Here is a 20,000-nt window from a genome sequence, read left to right on the forward strand (position 1 = left end):
TTATAGCGAGCAGGGAAGTTACTTTCATGCTTAACATTGGCAGCTCCGTAAACAATACCTTTAATTATGTCAACATGATTTTGAGGAAGATCACAATATTTTTCAAATTTACTTAGGGATGACGCAATCATTAAAGCAGAAGGTCGACTCGTTATAAAGAAAGATAAACCATATCCAAGCGCACTCACAACATTTTCACTTATTTGTTTACTTGATAGGTTTACAACACAATGTTGATGTGCACAATTAGTCCAATCACTGCTATCAATAAGTTTTTTGAGTTTTCTGTCGAGTTTCCTTTTTAGGGTATCTGTAGTCTTACGCAGTTTTTTGTAAATTTCCCGTTGCAGCGAGTCCTTCCAATCAGCCGGGATAGAATGATTGAAAGAGATCTTTTTTTTTCCAATTCCTTGAATTTTTCTTTCTCTTCTTGCTTGGCGGTTTCTATGTGCTTTTTTAACATCATGGCACTAAATTCGTTGAATGGGTGATTGTCATACCTTCTTAAAAGTCGTGGCAACAAGGATTTAGGGAGCACTTGTTCAGATATGCACTTATTCAGGAACTTTAGTCGAATTCTGGTAGAATGTGCAGCCACAAGAGACTTGGAGAAGGTAGTGACGACACATCTCAAAAGAGGAAACAGAATAGCGAAAGTAAACGTGGCCCTCATTATGTATAACTGAATCACGAAAGTTTGGAACGTGATAAATCCATAAATAAAGGTATAAGATAAACAACAGATTTTCTGCAAGATCTTTCGACTCAACATCTTTTACTTAGCAGATAAACTGACTTACATGAGAAATTGAGAGTACAGGAAAGGTCATATATGTGACAGTAGGGATTATAAGGAAATTAGTACCTAGAATCCAACACACCTGGAGAATGAGAAACCTTTCCAAACAAGAATAAACATGAGTACAATTTAAGAAAAAAGATTAAGTCCAACTGCTCAAACACAGAGACAAGACAATTAAAGGGATTATACGGGGCGACAGCTAACCACATTCAGATCTTTGGTAAACAAAAACTTATCCACAAAACATATCAAACATACATATACAGTGGTACCTCGAGATACGAAATTAATCCGTTCCGAGGCGCCCTTCGTATCATGAGGTTTTCGTATCTTGGACCACATTTTACATGTAAAATGGCTAATCCGTTCCAAGCCCTCCAAAAACACCCCAGTAAATTTCATAATAAAGCTAAATTGACCTATAAACAATGAAATACTACAACAAATTGGACCATTCAATACCTAACTTAATAACGTAATGCTAATTACCTGTAAATAAAGTGTATTAGTGTACATGGTATACAAGAAATACTGTACGTATGTAGTAAAATGTGGAAGCTTACCTTTCGAGTGAGGCTATCTCCGAAAGTGGCGGCAGAGGAGGAGGACAAACGGCAGATACGTACGTACGTACGTACACTTAACTTTACGAAACACATAAAAAAATGTAAGGAAAACTAAACTAAAATTTACGAAACACATTAACAAAACTGTAACACTTAACTTTACAAAAAACTAAAATAAAAAAAAAAATTTTTGTCTTTTTTTTTATTTTTTTTTTTTTTTTACTTTTTTATACTTTCCGTAGTTTTTTTTTTTTTTTTTTAATTTCAACTTCATCACCACTTTCAACTTTCTGTTTTTTATCACTTGGTTCTTCCTTTTTGCTTACTCCTGCTAATGCTAAAGGCCTCTTTAAAAAATAACTATCCAAGGAAGATTGCTTCTGCCTACTTTTCACAATGTTCCTGAAACCTGTGTGAGCCTTTTCGGGGTGTCTTTTTTTCTATAAACGATTGCACTTTATGAAAAGCGGCTAGAACATCCTTAATTTCTGCCGTTGTCATAGGGTCGCCCTCCTCCTCCTCGCCGCTGCTAGAGAACTCCTCTTGAACGACATTATGTTGCATGGCCTCCAACTCCTTCAGGTCATCCGTCGTAAGCTCCTCTTGGTGCTCCTCGAGAAGGTCGATGTCATCCTCGTCGACGACCAGCCCCATGGACTTGCCGAGTGCAACGATCTCGTCAAGATCTGGTTCCAAAAACAGTTTCAGGATCGTCAACTGTTTCTGAATCTGCAGCACCAGCTTCGCCCACGTCGAATCCCTCGAAGTCTCGGGCGGATACGGCATCAGGCCAGAGTTTCCTCCACGAGGAATTCAAGGTTCGCCTCGAAACCTCCTGCCAAGCTTGGTCGATGAGTCGGATGCATATGACGATGTCGAAATGCTCCTTCCAAAATTCACGCAAGGTGAGGTTTGTGGTATCGGTGATGTCGAAACATCTCTTGAAAAGATGTTTCGTGTACAGCTTCTTAAAGTTCGATATCACTTGCTGGTCCATGGGCTGGAGGAGTGGTGTTAGGCAGAAGATAAAGAATCTTGATGAAGGAATACTCCACTAGGATATCTTCCTCGAGGCCAGGAGGGTGGGGAGGGGCATTGTCTAACACCAGCAGACATTTCAGGGGGAGGCGCTTCTCTTCCAAGAATTTCTTCACTGTCGGGCCGAAACACAGATTTACCCACTCCGTGAACAAAAGCCTCGTTACCCAGGCTTTTGCATTAGCCCTCCACATCACTGGAAGCTTCTCCTTAAGCACGAGTCTCGGAATGATACACCAGTAGGGGCTTCACCTTGCAATCCCCACTGGCATTCGAACAAAGTGCAAGCGTAAGCCTGTCTTTCATAGGCTTATGCCCAGGTAGCTTCTTCTCTTCCTCCGTGATGTATGTCCAACGAGGCATTTTTTTTCCAAAAAAGGCCAGTCTCATCACAGTTGAAAACTTTCTGAGAACTGTAGCCTTCCTTGGTTATCATCTCGTCGAACATCTTTTTTAAAGGCTTCGGCTACTTTCGTGTCCGAGCTGGCAGCCTCCCCATGCCGCACCACCGAATGGATGCCAGTCCGTTTACAAAATTTCTCGAACCACCCATGCGAAGCCTTGAACTCTGGGGTTGGTGTTGAAGTCCCTTCCCCTCCGTCGTCTTCTGCCTGGGCAATCAAATCGCTGAAAATAGCGCTGGCCTTGAGGGAGATTGCCGTCTCTGTTATCGTATCGCCAACGATTTCTTTGTCTTTTATCCAGACAAGAAGCAGCCGTTCCATCTCGTCGTCCACGTGGGTCCTCTTGCTGAACAAAATACTGATGCCCTTTGGAAGGTGTAGCTGCTTTGATGGCATCCTTCTGCTTAAGGATGGTGCCTATTGTCAACGGATTTCGGCCCTATTCCTTGGCGATCACACTCAATCACATACCAGCTTCATAACTTCTTGATAATCTCCATCTTTGTCTCCAAAGAGAGCATTCGCTTCTTTCCGCGAATTTCAACTTTCTTGGGACCCATGACTACGTATATACTGTACATAATTTACGTATAAGTAGAATAAAAGTTTTCACACAACACGATAAAGTACGTATACTGCAACGAAATCACTAACGAATTTATGTTACTAAACGAAATCGTTAGACCGAATGAATACTGCGTGCGTACGATAACGATGCTGCTACCGATTGGCCGAGGCACGCCGCTACGTACATAGATGCATCATGGGAGGGATGCTGACCAATAGGAGAGAAGGATCTCATGGCAGTGGCTAGCATCAGGAACCAATGGGAGAGCAGGAGGATGGTGGCGAGTCTACTTAGTTGGCGGCGCGCGAGTTTCAAAATTGTTATCGGTGGTTCGGGTGAATCTCGGACTTTACAGAAACCTTTCGTATCTTGAAAACTTGTAGAGCCGTTAAATTTTTCGTATTAGCTTTCGTATCTCGAGTTTTTCATAAGTTAAGCCTTTCATATCTCGAGGTACCACTGTACAAAGAAAATATCTCTAAGGCATGAAACAGGCCACGACTAATATTAAAAATACAATGGGAAGTAAGTTGTATTATGGCAAATTCTAAAAGATTTCGTGACAAGACATCTTTTGATCTTGTATTTACTAAACTACCAATCCAATTTATGCAGTGGTTGTTTTAAGGGCCTTGTCCACCAAGTGGGTGGCAAGATCAGAGGGGTCGTAGGACAGGCAGTCCTCTAATTGAAAGAGTTCTAAGACCTCCTCAACAGATGTTGCGTTGGAAGCCTTCGTCCATCTATGGAGTGCCAGAGTCTTCTTGGCTACCCACTCTGTCCATGTTTGGTTGGCCTCCATAGGCATGGTCCTCCATTTCTGCCTCCAACGGTCTGGGGTTAACTCGTAAGCCCCAAGGATTGCCTCTCGGACGAGGGTGAGATCTTGTCACTCATTCAGGGGAAGTGCCTCAAATGCAGTCCGCCCTTTGCCAGCAAGATGCTTGCCAAGGAGGAGGGCCACTTCCTGAGGGGTTGGATTGAAGTTCTTGAACCCCTGCTCAACATGATCGAGCCAGGTGTCGGGTTCCCTATCATCCCAGTCCCTAATGAGGGTGCCCATGCTGTGGAGGTGAGAGTGTGAAGGTGGTGGTGCAGGGGGCGTGGCACTCTGGACTGTCATAGCCATTGGATTTGCTCTCTCAGCAGCTTCTCCTCTCTCTTAGGCTTCTTTCTTTCTTCTTTTCAGCTGCTTGAAATTCTCTTTCAGCTGCTTCTCTTCTCTCTTGTGCTTCCCTGTCAGCTGCATCTCTTCTCTCTTGTGCTTCTCTCTCCTCTCCCTTTCTTCTGCTCTCTCTTGGGCTGCTTCCTTCATCTTATCGTTCACCCATTTATCAGTTTTGCGCCCTCCAGCCCCATGGCTCTTCTGGCTTCTGTGAAGGCCTTAGGCTCCTCCAGTGCTGTGCTACCGGCCATCTTCTCAGAGGTAGCAGTAGTAGTCTAGCCTGAGAATAATAGGATGTAAGACGGTCGCAAATCTGCAAATGTCGCCTAGGGTATGCCGAATACTCAACACTATACCAGGGAAATAACAAGAGTCCCAGTGGCTGAAATATCTGCAGAGGCAGACGAAATGACAGCCAAAAAGGCTGAAAATGTCCTCCACATAGTGCAGAAATCTCACACAGGTGATGTGGGAAATAATAGTAAAACAAAATTGTAAATGCCTCACACAATTAGTGTAGGATTGGTAATCTAAATAGACTGAATGTAATCCACTCCAGTGCGGAAAACTCATGCAGGCAATGTGGAAATAACAGTAAAACAAATTGTAAATGCTAATCACAGGTGCAGAAATTCACACAAATGCTGTTGTAAATCAAGTCGGATCCAGATAAATGACAGCACAACTAAGCTGTAATGGTCATGTAGATTAATACTATGTACAGGTGGAAGTACTCAACACCAATATTTAGCAAAATGGCCGTAAAATCCCTGTAAATACAGTTACTCCTGGCACATAGTGCAGTGGAAAATTCACACCATACAATCTCTGTAATTTACAGTTCGGCGGAAGACTCCACGCCGATAATGGATTTAGCAATAAATTTCATAAACGCGGAAACCTCAATGCGAGTACTGGTTTATAAATAGAAAAAGGAATCTTGCCACAAATTCATGGAGAACTCAACGTGAAAAGTAGTGGTGTTGCAAATGAATTTCATAAATGCGGAAACCTAGATGCAAGTACTGGTTTGTAAATAAAAAAAAAAGCAATCTTGCCACGAATTCACAGAAAACTCAATGTGAAAAGTCATGGTATTGCAAATGAACTTTGTAAACGTGGAAACCTGAACACGAGTATTGGTTTGTAAAAAAAAAAATTGCCATGAATTCACAGAAAATGGTTTAGCAAATGAATTTTGTAAATGCGGAAACCTCAACGTGAATAGGGCTTTGTAATGGGGCTCAACATGAATAGGGTTCTGTAAATTCCAGGTCACCTGGGTTGTAAATAACAACAAATAAAGGATTTGTTACCATGCATTATGGAAAACTCAACGTGAAGAAAAAAAAGAATGTGGTCTATATAGTTGATAAAACAAAGATGAATACATGGGGACTTTTTTATCGTCTCGAGGACGAAGATGAAAAGGGGATACAAAAAGTTTTTTCCTATTTTTACCAATGCAAATCCTTGGTCTATCTTACCCTTTCAACATAGCTGTGCTCAGAATTTGTATTTTTACGCTAGCATCATAAACACTAAAAGGAAGAGGAAGAACCAGAATAAAAATTCTCTCACCGCTGCATAATTACAGACTCCACACAACACCCTAACATACCCTTTTCACCTTAGCTATCTCTCGCAAACCTAAGACCTTCCAATTCTGCCAATTTAAATCCCCAGAGAATTTGGCCTTCAGATGGGTCAGCTAGACAGAAGGGGGGGGGGGGGGGGGGGGGGGGAAATCACACCTGGCTTTTCAAGGCCGTTTAGGGGAATTTAGGGAAAGAGAAAAACGTGCTCTTTGTGGAAAGCAATAAGTATTTGCCCTTATTATTTCTCTCTGCACAGAAAAAAAAACCCTTGCCATTGATTTTCCTTATTCTAACATTAAATGAATTTATGCAAACACCTTGTTTTTCTTTTACTTATTTACTCTTCTGTTCCATTGTTGCTGTGTGGATAGCTAACAATGAAATTGTAATGACACTACTTAAAAAAAAGAACCAAAAAACCTGGACTTAGGTTTAATAACAAAATGGGCAATTCTTTGTTACAGAGTCCCTCTTACAGTCCTGGAGCGAAAGATGGTTCTGGATTACTTACAAATTTAATTAATGTTATTTGTAAGTCGTATTTCTTACGCTGAAACTACATTAATTGAGCATGATTATCTGAAAAAATCCCCAGTGAGGCCATGTCTCCTGATAAGGAAAAGCCCTTACCATATAGGAAGTTTCCTTCAGGCTTAAAATTCAAGAAGCACGTGGCTATTCATCTCTGATCGACAAGCATGCATAATTAAGTATCATCCCCACATCACTAGATAGAATGGGGAAATAAAGAATTAAAAATACAATGCATAGAAATTGGGCCCGAAGAAGCAACAGGTCCTTGGCCTTTGGAATACTGTTGACAGTTGGCCAACTTGAATCACTGATTCAGTAGAAGAGTATCTTTCTCCTAAAGTCGACACCATCCACCAATGGGCAACAAAGTCCTGACAAAGCTTATAGAGGGCTGCACACTAACCCTAACAAAGTGCACAGAACAGCAATACCTTCTTGTAAATGCATCTTGAAGGAATTTGCATGACTGAGAACTGAGAATGTATTGGTAATCAGTCTGGCCGTTCTTTGGAAAGGCACTAAAACCATGCTAGAAAACCCAAAAAGTATATGGGCAGACACTTCCTGTTATTCAATCTCCAAATGTCCAAGAATATCTCCAACTGCTTATGGAACTCGTCCCAGAGAATTACCACTTGGACCATCATTCCCTCTATATACAACCTCTACTAAAAAGAGACTTGTGAGAGATTTCTGCGAAGAAGACAAAGGAAGCTATAAGATGGAGATTAATCCATTGGAGGACAAAAAAAAAAAAAAAAACAAAAAAAAAAAAAAAAATCCCAACTACCCTTCACCGTCTCCACCATGTAAGGTACTGGTCCCTAGTCTCTCCATGCATGTTAGGAGGTTGCAACTATCCATATCCCATAACTTTAGGTCTGCACTTATCCCTGAAATGTATAAAACAAGACTACTGTAGGAAACAGAAGGAAATCCATATATAGTCTATACAGAGGTGTGACTGCAGGCGAGTTGTAGACACACAGGCTACATTGGCGCCAATCGCGCTGCACTCTTGGCAACAGACATTACACATGTATTGAATACATAATATATGTACACACAAAGAAGATATGCTAGAAGAAAAAAAAATCTTATAGAAAAAAGCAATGGTTAATGCACAGGTATCAACAGCATAAATTGACATGCATGGCAGCAGCATGAATATGCATAAAAATGGGTCAGCAAAACTTAATTGGTAGCCAGTTCGGCTTATCAAAAATGGAAGACAAAAAGCATGAGGGACAATATAAGACAATTTTACAGTGGCACAAGCATGAGCATGGGTTAACACTCAACATCCATGAGGGTTGTACTGTCCACCTTTTTGGATGAGGTGGAGCAGGGTCCGGGCTTGGGAAAGTGGCGGACGACGTTGGGGGCTGACATTTTAGCACTTTCTGGTGCTCTCTGTTTCTGAGTGACACTCAACCACTTCCATCCAGCCTAATGAAATACTGTTGGTGGCCTTGGACTTCACCACCAACCCAGATCGGTCCTAGGTTTGGGTTTACAGGATACTGCACTCTTACCCTGCAGCCTACAACAAGGGGTAGAAGCTCCCTGGTCCCAGCAAGGGGTTGGGTCCTTTTGGGGACTCTGCCATTTGTAGTTCCCTCTTGTGGATTATCTTATCCCAGTGTATCTCCACCTTGTAATGCTGTCTGGGCGTTGACACTTGTCGAACCCCTTAGGAGGGATGTTGAGGTACTAAAGATTTGCCAGAGATGTCTTGTTGCAATCGAGGCTACCATCCTTTGGTTTATATTTGACACCTGATGATCCTCTTGGCAGTTTTTGACTGCTGCTTCAGGCCCTTCCAAAAGGTGGGTCTAGTAACCTCCATTTTTCTGGCAGAATGATGTGGTCTCTTCGCCAATGAGGTTTGTGCCCCCATATTTCAAGATTAGCTCTGGTGCTCCCCATCTTGTGAAGTACGTCCTCAACACTGATATGATTCTTGATGATGTTGTACCACGGAAAGTGTGCGATTTCTAGCCACCCGGTGAGCCTGTCTGCATAGGCCATATACATATGGCTCTCCAGCTGTAGCATGTCCACCACCGTTGACTGGAATGGGTATTCTGGAGGTGCTGTGAGTACTATGGTTCAGCAGGTTGTGATGGAGCATGTATATCACAAGAGGCACATCCATCCCTGTGGCTCTGCAGGTCACCTTCCATGGCTGGCCAGTAAACTGATTGCCTAGCCCTGCAGAGCATGGAGTCTCCACCCCCTGATGTCCTGCGCGAAGGCCTGTAATGACTTAAAAGGCGAAGTTCCTCTGGGATGAGCAGACTGGGGATCCTTGCTCATAAGTGTAGACTATCAGGCCTTCTACCATAGATAACCTGTCCCTAACTGAGTAGAGCTAACGTAGGCAGGCCAACTCCTGTGCCTTCTGTGGACGCCAGTCATTTGCTGCCACTTCAACTACCAACAACTGGTATACAGGGTCTTTAGAGGATGCTACTTTGACCCTCTCCTCGTCAAGTTATGAAGCATTCTTGCTCAAGGGTAGTGGCTGAAGCAGTGACAAGGGCGGCAGTAATATGCTCTTCAAGTCCAGAGTCCTTGTCATCTGGTTCGCAATGGAGAGCAGGGAAGCGTGATAAGAAGTCAGTGCATTTCCTCTTCCCTGGTAGGTATCTTACCTGGAACCCGTATTGCAGGATTTTCTCCTTGAGACGGAAGAGTCTTTGGTTCAGTATATCCTTTAGCTCTCTATCACCTAGAAGCATGCATCAGCAGTAGTGGCAGTCGACAATCAATAAGTTGGGGCAGCCCAACAGGAGTAGCCTGGCCTTCTTGAGACACCATGTGACAGCTAAGGTCTCTACCTCAACAGCAGCATACCCAACTTCAGCTTGTGACATACGGCAATACGCCACCCACCCTTGCAGCAGAATGCGGGACATCAGCTGAGGTACAAGAACAGTACTGCTGTAGGATAACAAACCCGATCCCATCTCTGCTCCAATCTGTTAGGGTCCCATAGGTCGGGTCTTGTCATAATATACCAGCCCATCCTAGGCCAGCTTGCATATGGCCTCCTGTGCTTGGTGGAATCTCTCTTGCAGACTTTCTTCAGGAGGTCTCTGAAGGATTCCATCAGCGGGTGGGAAGTGGCAAGGAAGGGTGGCCAACTAGTTGACAAAGCCAAACCATGACCCGATGTCAGTGACAGAAGGCGTTGTTCAGGCATAGGGTAGACTCCGTATGGCAGCTAGACTCTCCTCTGTGGGCCTATGGAATCCATCCCAGCTGGAATCCAATGAAGCTCACTTCTCTTTGGCAGAAGCTGGATTTCTCTGGCTTGAGGTTATTCTCTTTTTGGCATGTGTCAAAGAAATTATGCGTTTGCCAGAAGGCCTCTTCGACTCTATAGTCATAAGAAGAGTATCATCAACACACTTGTGTTTTCGGGGAATGTCCTTCATGGCATCATCAAACCTCTTGGTGTAGGCATCTGAAGCTGAACAATGTCCCATGGGTGTTCTTCTGTACCGATAATGCTCCCAGGGAGTGATTAAGGTTGTGAGTTTGCAGCTTTCATCATCTAATTCCACCTGGTGGAAGCCCCAATGAGCATTTGCCACTGTCTTAAAGGAATGTAAAGGTACCCCTGAGATCATGTCAAAAGGAGCAGGGGTGTGATGTGTCTCTTTCCCGCAGGAGGCATTGAGGCGTTGAAAGTCCACGGTGCAGCGGGGCTGACCTAACTTCTTGGCAACAATGGCCATTCTCGCACATCATTCTGTTGCTTCATCAGCCGGTACCTCCTCAATGATGCCTTTCTTGATGTCCTGATCCAACTGCATCTTCACTTCTGATTCCCAGTGCTTTGGCACTGATGCTGGGGTGTGGCATGCATATGGGGTTGCCCCTGGCAGTAGATGAATATGGTGTGGCTTGCCCTCCATGACAGGGAGGGGCTCCCTTTCTGTATTGAAGGGTATGGATGAGGGCTTAGGCAGGGACTGCCCAATGGGGGTGGGTACCTCATGCTCCAGTGCGAGGCTTGCTGACACCGCTGAGTGGTGGGGAAAGGACTTGGGTTTAAGGCCAAGGTCCTTACAAGCAGCCAAAGAATGACCTTGCAGACTTGATGAAGTACACTTCTTGGACGGTTGTCTTGTTGCCATATTGAACACAAAGGGGGGCAGTTCCCATACTCTCTAATCTAATGTTGGCAACGTCACGTAGGGGCCTGCTGTTTCATGAAAGTGCAGGCCTTTCAATGAGGGTCGACAGCAGGGTGGGGCCTGCAACACACACTGTGACCCTTAGGCCTAGGCTGCTTCATATATTGCACACACTGCCCTTAGGGCATCTACGCTATAAACAGAGTCACATGACCTATAGAGGTCTCTTTTCATTATCTCATCCCTTAGACCTACCATAAGCTTTCAAATAAGCATATATTCATACAAATTACAATGACAGGCAGAACCATGGCCCCTATAGCATCCAAAGCCCCTTCTGGAGACAAGTTAGCCCACTGTAAATCACTATACCTGGCATCCAGCATACATTGCAACTCTGGGTTGCAATGAAGCCTAAAGTGTTGAAATGCATCCGCTGATTGAAGCTTATGTAGCCGAAGCCAATGTGTCATGGACTGTTTCCAAGTCCTGTAGGAGGCTGATGACATTTCCAAAGCACACTTCTCTGGTAGTGGTGGGGCTGGGGCCCTGGGGCCGCTCTGTAGATGCAAGCCACTCGCCATTGTAGCCAAGTGGTCGTCAAGGTGCAATGCATCTCGACCCTCGGCAACTACATGCTGAAGAGCTGGTGATCTTGACGCCACTCCGACAGGAGTACTGTGGGCACCCCTGGAGGATCGTCGTGCCCTCCTTGCCGTGAAAGACTGTCTCCCTGGTGTAGACATGATTATTCTTTATGTATCCTACTCATTGCGCCATGTCGGATACAGAAGGAAACCAGTGTGTCACTCTAGTGCTTTATTACACATCCAGTCTATACAGAAGTGTGACTGCAGGTGAGTTGCAGACACGTGGGCACTAGCGCCAATTGCGCTGCCCTCTTGGCAGCGGACATTACACATCTTCAACCATCCTACAACTACCAATAGATATTCCCTTATCGCCTTACACCGAGCTGCATAATCAGACAGGAAGCGAAAGTATTCTCACTTCTTCCAAACCAAGTGAGTATATGCATGATGACATAACCCTGCAGCATCAGAAATGAGTTAACTCTCTTCCTTGCTAAACTCCCGCTGGTGACAAACCCTAAAAGCTGGGCTTCACAAACTTGCTGGGTTTGTGCCTGCACTTCTCTAAGCTGACGCAGAGACGAGACAACATAGCTACTGAGTAAAAGGTAACAACTCAACAAGCTAGACTGAAACTCCATCAGCATGTCTGTCAGTCTCAAGTTCGTTTCCCAACAGGAAAGAGGAAGAAACTGAACATCCTTATAAAGACGGTTAAAGCGCCAATAAGCGTTTGTATCACAAGAGGCGGTCTACAGCTCTTCATGACTTTGTAGAAACAAGACAATCCAAGGCAGGACATCAAAGTGAGATTTGTGCTTCCCAGTGCAAGAAAAGTTGCGAAATGAGCTCTAATAGGAGAAAACGTTTGTTCTCTTCTCCAATATTTAGAGGGCACCAAATTATGCTAAGACAAGCAAGACATATTCTCTATGTGGCCTCTTTCTTCAACTAAATGAGGATACAGCGAAGCGTACTGTTGCAACAAACGCTGACCAGACTGAACAAGTTCCTCCAACTACATTTCAAACTCTTCTTCCGCCAGCGAGCAACAGGAGACAGCTGCCAACAGGATGTAAACAAAAGAACTTGAAGGATTGCTATTTCTATGCAACCCTTGACGACAGAAAGCGACAATTGTCAATAGGAGGCGAAGCAGCCGAGTGCTATATCTCATCCCCCACAACTTGATGAAAGGAAGACAGTCTTAAGTGTCTCAGGACTCTGCTAAGTCCAACGAGTTAACTACATCTGCACAAGTCAACTGAGGGAATGAAAATAGGGTACAAGAAAATGGGAAAGATTGGGAGGTGGTGGGAGAGGAGTTACGACGACTCTGCCACCTCATCCGAAAGTGAACGTACATACTTGAAAGCATTGGGAGGTGGTGGAAGAGGAGTTACGACGACTCTCCCGCCTCGTCCGAAAGTGAACGTACATACTTGAAAGCATTCCAATACGATACGTCATTAGAAAGCTCTGAAGCTAGAAAATCTAACTTGGAGAGAGCCTTAGATACTATAGACAGTGTAGACTTGAAAGAGAAACATTAATCGAGGCAGAGGTAAGAGATTTGCCGATAGCCGAAGAAAAAGCAGGCAAAGAACAAACACAAGCATTACAAAGAAAGAGGAATAGGCTAGCAGACGAGAATTTAGAATAATCAAAACATGAGTGATCGGATAAATGTTGACCAAGTTGACATAATATCGGAATGTGTAAAACTCTCTGCAGACACATTATCATCTCAATAAAATTGTTTATACATATATTATATATTATTAATCCTATGCATGCTAACACTTCAAACTAGGTGTTGAAGAATGCGCCTATGGAGCAAGGATTAACGTTTACCAAAATGGTGCCTTAGGCGAACGCTTTAATGGTCCTTATGGCAACACTTTAAACAAGATTCAGACCATGTAAAGGACAAAGTAGGTATTGGAGGGCACAGAACCCCATGGTCCCGAGAACCGACCTGGTTCCCTGGCAGCAGACACTACCAGCAGTCGCAGGGCAGTCCTAGGCTCGGGCCACCAACACCTTACTTCTAACAGGGGAAGGCATAAAAGATCGCACACTATGGAGGGATTTGGAACATTCCCGTCACGAACTCAGTTCAACTTGTATTAGCACTAAAATTAGGTTTAATGTTATGTTCTAACTTCTTAATGTGCTTTTTCTGAACCGGATGGGGAGCAAAAGGCAGATCTGCTAAGGAAGTCAATACTAGCACTACCAAAATGCCTAGTCTGAATAGGGATAACTGCAGATGAAGGGACACTAAGTAGGATAGAACTGACAGGTTTGAGTCCTGAACTAACTAATTGCTTTTTCAATCTATCATTTTCCCTTCTTTCCTATATCTGACATTCAGGCATAAATTTCTCAGAAAAATTCCCTACATTCTTCACATCTAGTTCCAAAATCACACTCTGTAACCTTGCAGTACAAACCGATCTACTTCAAATTCCAACATTCTGCTTACACCAAAATCATTCCTACATAGCCTGAAGTTATTGGTTTTGCTTCTGGTAAAAGATATCCTAGGAAAATAAAATTACAATACCGTAAACAAGTCTAGAACAGCCAAACTTCATAGAATACCAACAATCACCTAACTGCAATGGCGACAAGGAGAATTCTGACAAGCTACTAAAACATTCAAAACACACCTACTGGAGAACCGGTAAACTGGACAGCCATCCGGGCAGCCATTCCATTTTTTGTCTGAATGCCCATTTGCTTAATCAGCAAGGAGATATAACTAACTTTAACAGTAGGTAAGATTCATCACAAATAAAATCTTTAAAGACTACATAAATCAATTAAAAGGTGAATGATCATAAAACCATTACATTAGGAGCACATTCTCCACCCTTTCGGTAATGTAAATGTTTAAAAGACACAGAAAATTGAACAAAGGATTAAACCAAAGTGAAAAGTTTTGTCTTTGTAGTCACTTAATAGTTCATCTGTTGATATTTTTAGAAATGAGTGGAAACAAGAGGGGCAAGAGTTGAGCCTTCCATGGAAACCCACTAAATTTTTAGTCCAGCTCCCACTGCTAACTCTTCATCACTCTTGAATAGCGGGCAGCCTTCACTTAAAGAATTATGCAGTATTTGTCACAATCCCCATTAAAAATTTTCTTTGAAAAACAGCAGGAGCAACAGGCAGCAAACCTTGGCAAAAAGATTAGGACCATATGTATATGGGAAGTCCATCTCCATGCAAGTACTTATATTTCTATACAAAACTGTATGATCATACGGTCATAATGCAATTGATTTCATGGATTCAAGCCCAGAATAAATGAGACAAAATCATTTAAAGTCACATCTAATCCTTAAAGGCAATGACCTCGCAAATTAGATGAAATTATTCTCATTAATATGTTCGAATTATACACTCAGCAAATTCTAGTACAAATGTTGCACAACACAGAATATGACTATGACCAGAGAATTGGTTTGAAGAATGCAAAATATTTTTTTCAGATAGCACTCCAAAAAATCTACTATTGAAGCTACAGTCGAGCGTGGTTAAAACTGCTGAACAGCCAAGCGATGTCGTTGTTCAACAGTTGAACGAGGATAAAATTGCTGAACGGCCAACCAGTGTTAAAATAGCTGAAATCTTGTCCAGGGTGCAGGTAAGGTCCCTATAATCATTTATTCTCCGACAGTGGTCATAAAATAGTCTTATGAAACATGGGAAAAGCTAACATTTTCAAGAATCCTTTCATTTTTCTTTGCATTATGTGACAAGTGTGTATCACTTCTTGCAATATATTAAGTATTGCTTCTAACTACTATTGATAGCAATTACCTCAGTGCAGTCTTGAATGAAATAAAAATCAACTAAATTTAGCCTTTTTTTCTCTCTCTCAATCTGTTCGACAAACTCTTCCTCTGGTTCCAAAATTCTTGGGTCAAATATATAAAACACCAATTCTTGTTTTTTATCTAAATGAAAGTTTTGGGTACCTTATATAAGGAACACCTCAAGGTTGAGAGAGTCCACAGATGGTAACCATTGCTGGGTATCTCCATGACTGAAAGATCCACGGCTGGTGTCGATAGTTCTTGATGAAATAAACAGCCCCTGATGTTACTGAATGGATTAAGCGTCTACCTACGTATCCATTAAAGGTTGGAGTTACAGAATGTATCAGTCATAATCAGTGATAGTTGGGTCAACATTTATGACCTGTGCCGCCTGTAATAATGCAGAGTAGCCTCGGCCTTGGTGTTAATTCTGGTAATGATTAATGATTGTGGAATGCCCTACCCTGCCACTGACTAAGGATTCTTGTAATGAATGACAAAGGCGACTTTGTCATTGGCAGCAGTGGCAAACATTCTCCTTCCTGAATTTTAAGTACCTTCTTGTGTCGCCACTAGACCTAGTGCATTATGCTCTTGCAAAATGACTTCAAAGACTGCTCTATTTCCACTGTTGTTGTGCTGGCCGATTCTTCATACCTTTTGTTGGAAATAAATCTTATTTCTCCTTTATTTCTACATTTGTGAAACCATCGCCAATACATATCCATCAAGTTCTTTTGTTGTATCCTTCCAGGCCCTCTGGATGTTGGTGTCCATGATCTTGTATGTTTATGACTAGTCACACTACTCACGTAGAGCCAGTCCAAAGTTATTTGACTCTGTATATAGACTGTCATGGAATATTCTTTTTGGGTCTGAATCACCACTACATCAGGAGAGATTGAACTAAAACTGAATGCAGTTGAGAATGATTTCATTGAACATTACCACACCAGAAGAGAATCCCCTGGCAAGTTACTGCATTCACCTGGAAGACTTCACAGATGTCAAGGATGATAGAACGAGCACCATTAAGATCTACCTGATGGAATGACAGTTGGCTATTAAGAAAGGAAAAAAAGGAAGTTTTGCTAACACCAAAAGAGTGACTATAAAGCTTCCTTTCTGACCAATGACCCCAACTCGAATATACCTTTCACCAAATGAATGATGAAATGAGGAGGAAGGAGCATTAATAAGTTGTAAACCTCAGTGGATGGAAACTAAAGGCTCCCAGAAGAAAGGATAGGATCTACCTCAAAAATATTATCCTACCAATGATTTAATCAGATCAAGATGCAGGTAAGATAAAGTCAAATGACTGAATCCAGCCCAGCCTCCTATCAGCAAAAAACTAGAGAACAGTATCAAATCAGATTTGTTACTCTAGTCCCCATCAATATTGTTGAATACAAGAGAACATTGGACATGATCCTGACTGCAGAACTTTACAAGCGGAGCATTATGGACACCATCATCTATAAGTTCCCTCGCCTTGCTCCACCTGGAAGGGGACCACAATAGAAATTGAAACGAGAACCGAGCTTTTGTCAGTGGCAGTTACACACACATAGGGAAATGAAATAAAATTAAAATTGGCAATGAGCAAGGCTTTGGTAAAAGGAACAGCTGATCAAGTTCATTTGCCAGGGTATGATGTGCTGGTACTATTGGCAAAATGAGACACTCCTAAAGCTCATTAAGGAGAATATTCCATAGCATTTATTACAAGAACCACTAAACAGCTCTCTTGCTGCTCTTTAATAACACAGTTCCTCCTACTAATACTTTTACGAGGCAAACACCATTCACTAGTTTAAATGCCAAAAAAGGAGGACTACTTAAAATTCTTACCTACCCCTCCAATCAATTATTTAGCCCCATATAGGAAGGACAATCTAAAATAATTAAATGGAACACCCTAGAGGTCTAGACCACCTTACATGAATACAGGCAGCACATTCTAGATTCTGATCCTGACTGTCACTGATTATGATGGATGGAGGGTCTGAAAATTTAGAACTTCAATCATATGTAATTATGAAGCAAGAGAATTTCTCCTTCCTTTATAACAGAGAAGCCACACATTTCATCAAGAACCACCAGCCCAAGACAGGGCACCAAAGACACCAACTGCACAATCACATGAACATGAAAAGTTTAGAAAAAAGAAGGGATGGCCAATCAGAAGCAAGCTTTTGACAACTGACCATAACCACCCACTGATACTTTCTACAATGCAAGTTTCATTATTTTTTAAAACAGTCACACTTCCATTTGTTAAGTAGATGGGGAGAAGCACCATACACCTGATGGAGTTCACCAAAACAGGATTAGATCTGCGTTACCCCATGTACTATGTATGTATAAATATGTGTGTGTATATGTTAATATATAAATGGATGCATGGATGTGTGTGTGTATGTTCTAGAATGACTCTAAAATACATTGAGCAATTACAATCAAACTTGGTATACAGATGATTTACTATCTAGAAAAGAATTCTGTGGAGGTAAGACATCAACAGCACCAAAGGGGGTGGGGGTGGGAAGGGGGTATGACATGTAAAAATAACCGAAAACGAGATATAATAGTGTCTAACCCATAGTTTTTGAGGTCACTGAGATGAACAGTGACACTCCCGATGACCTTCAAGTCCAAGTTCAGCCCTGATGGGGTGGTGGGGTTGGGTTAGAAGGGGTGAAAAATAAAATGTCAAAGATGACAGATACGATTGTCTAATCCATTGTTTTCGAGGTCACCAAGATTAATAGTATAACTCCCGATGCCCTTTCACTCCAAGTTCAGCCCCAATGGGAATGGGGGGGTGAGAAGGGGTAAAATATAAAATGTTCATATCGCTGGGCAATGCAATTGAAGCAACTATCTTAACAGGGGAGAGAGAGAGAGATAGAGAGAGAGTAGAGGGGGTGTTAGGGAGAACAAAGAGGAGGAGGAGGAGAGAGAGAGAGAGAGAGAGAGAGTAGAGGAGGTGTTAGGGAAGAACAAGAGGGAAAGAGTGAGGGAGAGTTGGAGAGAGAGTAGAGGGGGTGTTAGGGAGAACAAAGAGGAGAGAGAGAGAGAGAGAGAGTGAGTTTATCGGTTGTTATTCAGTTTTCCAGCGTAGTGCCACGTTGGTCAGCTAGTATGTACATGTAAATATATATACACACCTAATTTTGAAAGTGTAACCTGACCCACCAATGCATAGGAAAGATTATAGTTCAAATTAAAAAAATGAACTGGATGAGTCAGCAATTTAAAAAAAAATTACAAATTAAGATAGAAATAGTTATGTACGATAAGACAATATAGTTACTATTGTATGCCCTAGTTATGGGTAGCAACAAAAGAATGCCCAAAACTATGTTGAAGGCCACAGTTTTGCGCCATCCCAAAGCAATAATGAAGAAATTTTTCTCTGAACATAAGCCCCTAACCAAGTGTAATAACCCAACAGGAATATCTGAAAATGCCACAGTATTTTCCTGAACCGAAGCCCGCTTATCCTGTGCCTTTTGAGAGGAGATTTGGCGAGAAAGGCTGCTATACTCGGAAGCCAGTTGTATCCATCGCGCCTTGGCAGCGAGTGAAATACCGTGGCAAAAAGTGGAGGGGCCTTCAGCTACCAGTGATTGTTATAGCAGATAACTATAACACAGGGAACTTCATGGGAAATTATGCTACAGTCTATGCTCTAGGGCGTGCATATAATGCCACCGTGAGAATACCTCAGAGAATGCACCAACAGTTTAGTCAAATATTTCCTAATCTGACTGTCCCACCTATCTTCAGTAAGTACAAATGATATTGTGGATCTACATCAATTCTGCTAATGGTGCTTTTACTTGCTACTTCAGCTTTATTGCTAATGGAATATTTCCACTTTAAATCCCTTTACAAAATAAGAACAAATGCATGCTGTAGTTTTATTTTCCTTTTTTTAACAGCTAGCAATGATAACCTAAATTTTACTTCTATATATTCACTTCAATGTATAGATTTTTATTCAGATTTACTTAAAAGTATGAGCAATATAGCAATGATCTGTGATTCAGATGAGCTTGTTGGATTACATTTTCTAGGGTAAAGGGATCTTATGTACACGAAACTAACACTGTTTTTCTGCTTTTATGTTCCCTAACAGATGATACAAAGGAAAGCGACATGAAAACACTGCCATTTCTTGGACGCTACGTTTATGGGGACAAAGAGGCTGCTGCAGCAGGTCTCTTGGGTCCTCATGTTTTCTATGGCAGTGGTAAGTTAATAACTGAATGGGCGCACAGCTTCATTGACTTGTGTTTGCTCTCCTTTGGTTATTTTTATTAGTCAGCGTATACTACATACTTTTTTCACTCACTACCTTCTTGAATGCAAAAGATTTGCTTCTCCGGTGTTTCCAGAATTTGGAAGGATATTTTTTCCTTTGTGGGGCAGAGTCGTTAGGGGTATATTGTTGGTAATTAATGTTCTTTAAGCGATATCACATGAGGTACATATTGATGGCCTCTTACACAAAAATCATGTGAAAAACTTACTCAAAATATAGTTTCCCAAAAACTTGTTTGTGCAGGACCACTATTCATTACGAACTTCCTTGAAGGCTTTCCTTATGGCACAGTTTCTCTGGTGGCAGGTTGTTGCATTTGTTTTTCCTGCACAAGAGAAGTTTGTGTTATGGCCTGAAACTATTGGGAACTACTATTGGAAGGGATGTAGGTCTAATAAATAGGACACAAAAGTGCTTGGGT

At 42.1% G+C, this 20,000-nt stretch overlaps 1 protein-coding gene across 6 annotated transcripts in view; it reads left to right on the top strand.

Annotated features, from left to right (window-relative positions):
- The window catches only part of LOC135222828 (galactoside alpha-(1,2)-fucosyltransferase 2-like), an 87,782-nt gene that overhangs the window by 37,369 nt on the left and 30,413 nt on the right, over positions 1 to 20,000 (top strand). For 5 of the 6 annotated variants that reach the window (XM_064261149.1, XM_064261146.1, XM_064261148.1 and 2 more), the window contains 4 exons: positions 14,917 to 15,071; positions 17,535 to 17,606; positions 18,707 to 19,040; positions 19,394 to 19,507. In XM_064261149.1, coding sequence (XP_064117219.1) covers positions 14,917 to 15,071; positions 17,535 to 17,606; positions 18,707 to 19,040; positions 19,394 to 19,507 — 675 coding nt within the window. The remainder of the gene's footprint in view (positions 1 to 14,916; positions 15,072 to 17,534; positions 17,607 to 18,706; positions 19,041 to 19,393; positions 19,508 to 20,000) is intronic. The other variant, XM_064261147.1, reaches the window with a different exon arrangement.

The sequence above is a fragment of the Macrobrachium nipponense genome, chromosome 8 (assembly GCF_015104395.2).
Source record: "Macrobrachium nipponense isolate FS-2020 chromosome 8, ASM1510439v2, whole genome shotgun sequence".
Taxonomy (NCBI): Eukaryota; Metazoa; Arthropoda; class Malacostraca; order Decapoda; family Palaemonidae; genus Macrobrachium; species Macrobrachium nipponense.